Source organism: Gavia stellata, chromosome 1 (genome assembly GCF_030936135.1).
Source record: "Gavia stellata isolate bGavSte3 chromosome 1, bGavSte3.hap2, whole genome shotgun sequence".
NCBI lineage: Eukaryota > Metazoa > Chordata > Aves > Gaviiformes > Gaviidae > Gavia > Gavia stellata.
This window is the reverse complement of record NC_082594.1, coordinates 132,845,270-132,850,656: the sequence shown is the minus strand read 5'-3', so window position 1 is coordinate 132,850,656 and position 5,387 is coordinate 132,845,270. Positions and strand designations below refer to the sequence as shown.

At 41.7% G+C, this 5,387-nt stretch overlaps 1 protein-coding gene across 1 annotated transcript; it reads left to right on the top strand.

Moving 5' to 3' along the window:
* The first annotated feature begins 3,120 nt into the window (after positions 1 to 3,120).
* Positions 3,121 to 5,387, top strand: TMEM139 (transmembrane protein 139). The gene is made up of 2 exons (XM_009808245.2): positions 3,121 to 3,395; positions 4,799 to 5,387. The coding sequence occupies exons 1-2, from the start codon at positions 3,148 to 3,150 to the stop codon at positions 5,343 to 5,345; spliced, it is 795 nt and encodes a 264-aa protein (XP_009806547.1). The 5' UTR covers positions 3,121 to 3,147; the 3' UTR covers positions 5,346 to 5,387.

Genomic DNA, 5,387 nt, shown 5'->3' with positions numbered 1-5,387 from the left:
CCAGATTCCACCATGAGTCAGTCATGCCTTCCGTGCAGAGAGGCTGTGAAAACAGTTTTATGAAATCTTCCTTAGCATTTAAAGTGTTCTCAACACCAGGCAACCCCAAAATGGAAAAAGCTGTAAGAAACAAATCAGTTTTCCTATTTAAATGATAGTCTTGCAAAATTACACGGTACACATCAGAAGCCTGACTTCCTCCTCTTTATATGGATGATAAGTCTGCCATCTTCAAAGAATTCTCTTGAAAGCAAAGAATGGATAACAATCGGAGCTGAAAGTCCTTTACCTGTCAGCAGCCAAAAAGGCAGGTATAAGGGAAAAATATTAGAAACACAGAAACATTGACAAGTCTAGGCTGGAAGGGGAGTTCATCTGGTCCAACCTCCTACTGAAATCAGGGCTTTAGACTCAGCCGAGTCTTGAATATTTCCAGCCAAGATGATTCCTCCACTTCTCTGGGCAAGTAATTGCAATGTTTTGCTGTTTTCACATTGAAGACCTTTTTTCTTATATCCAGAGTCACTTACCCTCTTTACTATTGCCTCTTCTCCTGTCACCATGTACCCTCATGAAGAGTACCACCATCCTCTCTGTAACTACCTACTAGACATTGGAAAACTGTGACTAGACACTCACCACCTGCCCCAGCCTTCTCTAGGCTGTACAAACACAGTTCCTTAAGTTGTCAAAGTTTTCCAACTCTCAAATCATCTTGGCAGCAATGCACCAGACCATATCCAATTTTTCAATTTCTCTCTTGAACTGGGGGGGACCAAAAATGTACACAGTATTCCAAGTGTCTCCTAACAAGTGCTGAGCAGAGTGGAATAATCACACCCCTTGATCTGTTGCCTACACTCTCACTGATGCAGCCCAGGACACAGTTTGCCTTCATTGCTTCAAGGGCACACTGCTGACTCCTGCTGAGCTTGGCCTTCATCATGACCACCAGGTCTGTTTCAGCAGAGCTGCATCCTAGTCAGTCGGACCCCAGCCTCTACTGCTGCTTGGGATTATTCTGTCCATGCATGACTTTATCTTTGTTAAACCTCACGCAATTCTGGTTGGCCCCATCTTCCAACCTGACTACTATTAAAAAAACATTTAGCAGCAGGACATCTTCCTCTTACAGACAAACGTGAGCTGCAGCCAGCTCCTTGATGTAATTCAAACTATAGTATTTGAGAATTTCCAATGATTTTCAGACACACGCTAAAGGTTCAGATGATAACAGACTTCAAGAAGTAATTCAGTACCTGTTCTGTTGCTTATCAGTACTCCTCATTCCCAGATACATCAGTGAGTAAGAAGGCTTTCAACCCAGCCCTCTGTGAAATAATAACCCATTGCCTCCTTTTTTCCTTTTGTTTGTAAAATCAAAGAGGGCATAAACCAACGTCTGACAGTACCCAATCAGGATAGGAAAATGTATGGATTTACATTTTGCAGAACTCATTAATAGATTTATGTGTGGGCCATGTGATGTGGGCTGGGCCGGCAGTCCTTCCTGCTTTGTGAGGCAGAGATCAAGATTCCTCTGCTACGCAGTGGGGAGAACATAATTTTCAGGGCAGAGTTTCTCTCATTAAAGTAAAGCAGACCAAACAGCTCCGACACAGGTATGCACTCCCCCACTGCTCACTCCGCCCTCTTTCCTAATGAGTTTCCTGCTTTTGTGGGACAGAGCTAGAAGAGCTGCAAAAGAGCAGAAGGTATGTGATCGTCTAGAAATTGCTTTGGATTCAGAACCTGGAAAAATGAGGCTGTAGTTTCCCACGCAAAACTCGTACAACAGGATCTTCCCATCGTTCGGTACCTTCCCATATTCACTAGTTACCGGCTTTTAGTTTCAAAAGAGACCTTCGTTGTCTCCCTAGAAGAAAACTCAAAAGGAAGAAGGGAGAGTTTTCACTGGTGTCCCATCCTCAGGTCAGAAGGGGAAGGAACAGGAACAAAAGAGCCTGCACATTTTTCCTTGTGATGAAGAGAGAAGTTAAAGCATGACTGTTCCTACCTACCGAAACCTCTCTCTGGTAAGTGTGTGCTGAAAGCTGACAGTAAAAAAGGTAACAAGAAGGTAATCTGTACAGAAAGAACGTGTTTCTTTTTCTGGCATTTGTATGTATACATTTATCTATTTTTGCTGTAACAAGGGAACGCATTTAGTGTGCAAAAGCATACAATGTAACATGGAACTATATAAAACTGTGTATTTGTTTGGAGATGCATATTCATAAAAAATATACCCATAAAAAATATGTCATGCTCTTTTCCGCCAAAGGAGTCTTCATCAAAACAGTGGGATATATGTAGGTTAGTATAACACATGCAAGATGACTCCTTAATTATGGTGTTCTTGAATACCACAGATCCCTGGTATTCATTCCATATTGACGGCACACAGTGACAACTGCTGTCTCTTTCACAGAGATGGGGTTTGGAATGGGGGACAGAAAGGGCTCTTGTGTTTGAGAATGGTGCAAAAAAGCACATCAACTGAAAAAGGACTGAGCATATAGGCAAATATTCCAACGCATGCCTACATTTTGCAAAAACGGACATAGCCCAGTAATGCTATTGCTATAACGCTACACTGAAGTTAGACACTCAATTTACAGCCCCATTAATAAAGCTACTTTTCTTCCAGGATCTAAACTAGTATCTGAACCTTCATTATGCAATGTACAAATGTCCTAGAATTAACCTTTAAAGTTATTCTTCGTTTCCCTTTTGTGGTAACGTGAAATCTGCATCCTAGACTGCTCTAAGTTTTATTAAGAAGTTAGAACTTTTTAGATAAGCCTTGCAATAAGAGCTAATGGTCTATTTATGCATTTTATGTCTTGCAACTGCATGTCCAAGCAGTCCCATTATTCAATATGCATTCACATAGGAAATTATAGTACTTTTACATTGGCATGCATTTATGCACAGATTTCCCAGGCTTATTACATATGTGCACACCTGCGTGTTCTCATGGTGGCATGTACTCAAGTATGCATGTTCTTATTTTGGTCATGATACTGATAATGTGTTTGTATGCTAGTGTTTCATATTGAAAAAAACTATTCCGTCTTCCACAGATGTCTGTCCCCTTAACTGCTCATCTGTTCTCAACTGTCTGCTACCACCATCTATACTACCATGTGGTTAGAGACACACTGGAAGAACATCCGCCAAGCCTTGTTGCTTCTTTTCACTGCTGCTCTTCTCATCGGGGTCACCATGCTGGCCATTTCATCTAATATCAATCCAGTAGGCTATTTCTTCCTAGGCGTAGGGGGAGTGTGCCTGGTCGGCTATTTGCTGAGTGTGTTTGTCGAGTGTTACCTGAGGAATCAGCACCGACATGATGCAAATGAGATACCTCCAAACAGACAAAGCCAAACAGGGTAAGCAGCAGCCTGGTTATTCCTCTACTTCAACTCTCTCTCCTCAGATATGGCCATTTTAGATAGAGTTTTGCTGCCCTTCCCCTAGGGCACCAAACACAGACTCCATTCTAGAAGACAAAAGGGGTTTTTTGGGTTGTTTTCCTTCCTTCTTCAGACGGAGGTTGCAAATGTCTATGCCACACATGTCCTGTATCTTGTCCAATGTATATTTTCTTCCCCCGGGAACTGATCCACTAACAGTTTTCAAGGTTAAACAGATCCAGGCCCCGTTTTATTTTGCTTTGAGTAATCGAGTCTTGCCAAACAATGAGTCAGACAAGGAAAAAGAAAAAATGCTGAAGCAATACTGAATCTTACCTGGCTTTAGCTCTATAAACCTTATCTCCAGAGCAACTGTTCCTCGGCAAACTTTTAAAAAGGAACCCGTAACTGGGTGTGTTTCCAGTTTTAAAAATCCAACTTGATAATAATAAGCTCTGATTTTGAAAGGCTCTGAATACTCCCACATCTTTTTGACTTCATGTATCTTTGCAGGTTCTCAGCATCACCTAATTTAACCCCAATCTGCCTGCTGTGGTTGAAGAGTTTAACTTTATTTGTATCTTTGCTTCCTTGTCTGTATAATCTAGATAATCATTATCCACATCCATAAATGACTGGACATTCCTAAATACAGGGTGTTCTAGGAAGGTAAAAATGTTATTACGTGCTTATTTTTAGAAAGAATACATAAAAAGAAGCCTGTATTGGGCTTTGCTAGCTTGGGGGCATACTAGAAGAAAATTAGTATCTATTTATTTAAAAATATGACCTAAAAAGGAAAATGTTTCTAAAGTAACACTTTTCTCTGCAGACCTTCTTTTTAACAAAGAATAGTTAGTCCTTGTTTACACTAGATGAAAATACTTAATTTTCTCCACTTCTTAAAAATAGGTGAACATTGAGCTAATGTATTAAAAAAGCAAGGTCCTGTTTTATTCTGAGAAATAATTAGTGGTTAGTAATTCTTAGCAATACACTTTAACTGGTAGGAGATTTTAAATGAGGGACATCATCCTTATGGGTCTGTTCCAGCTTGAGATATTCTATGATTCTATGATCAAGCTAAGCCTAGGACACTGAAACCCAGTGTGGTCTTTTTTACTTATTCTGGCAAGTGTGGGAAAATGGTCACGTGAGCCATTCTCTAGACCAGGAAGCAAGACATTAAGTTGGCTGGACAAGTGAGCTGATACAGTGGCACAATATCACATACAATAATACCACATGAGATACCCTGTCTCAGTCCCATCTATTGATTGCAGCACGGTCCCTATACTACATTATCCAGACTACCTGCCTCTCCATAAACTGAGCAGTAAAATAACGAGTGTAACTGCCGTTCCTCTCTTTGTGCATAGGGTGAACGCTGCCTATGAAGCACCCACCTATGAGGAGGTGATGACCATGTCAGTTCCAGCAATATGGACGATTGCATCCAATCCAGGCTTAGTGCCCTCACCGCTGAATGAGCCTCCTCCTTACGACGTAGTTATTGAATCATCTGCCCAAGAAGAGATTATGGTGGAGGCTCTCAGGGTGTCAGTGGCATCAGACACAAGGCACACCTCCGAGACAGACGCAGGCTCCAGGATGCAGTTGCAGTTGGTGCTGCCACCAAGACTGCAGCGGTTTGTTTCAGACATCCATGAAGTGAAAGGCATTGAAGACAGGTTTGAGCCTCTAGAGCCACTCACTCCACCACCTGCTTACGAGAGCGCCATCAACGATGAGGTCTTTGAAGATGCTTTCCAGCCCTCTGTAATACGATTAATCTCACCTTCTATGAATGCAGAACCAAACCCTCACCCTAATACAGAGTGCTCCTGGATCGAAGGTGAAAGAGCTGAGATTTCTCACGCCCAGAACTGTAGAAGTTTGTCTCACCATTCTTTGAACCAGAGCTGAACTACAGACACAGGTTCTGATCTCACTAGTAATCTTTTTGCA

Excerpts from the sequence above, each read along its gene's own strand:
- TMEM139 (XM_009808245.2), top strand. The coding sequence starts at position 3,148 with ATGTGGTTAGAGACACACTGGAAGAACATCCGCCAAGCCTTGTTGCTT. Across the intron at positions 3,396-4,798 it reads AACAGACAAAGCCAAACAGG|GGTGAACGCTGCCTATGAAG; the intron begins GTAAGCAGCAGC and ends CTTTGTGCATAG.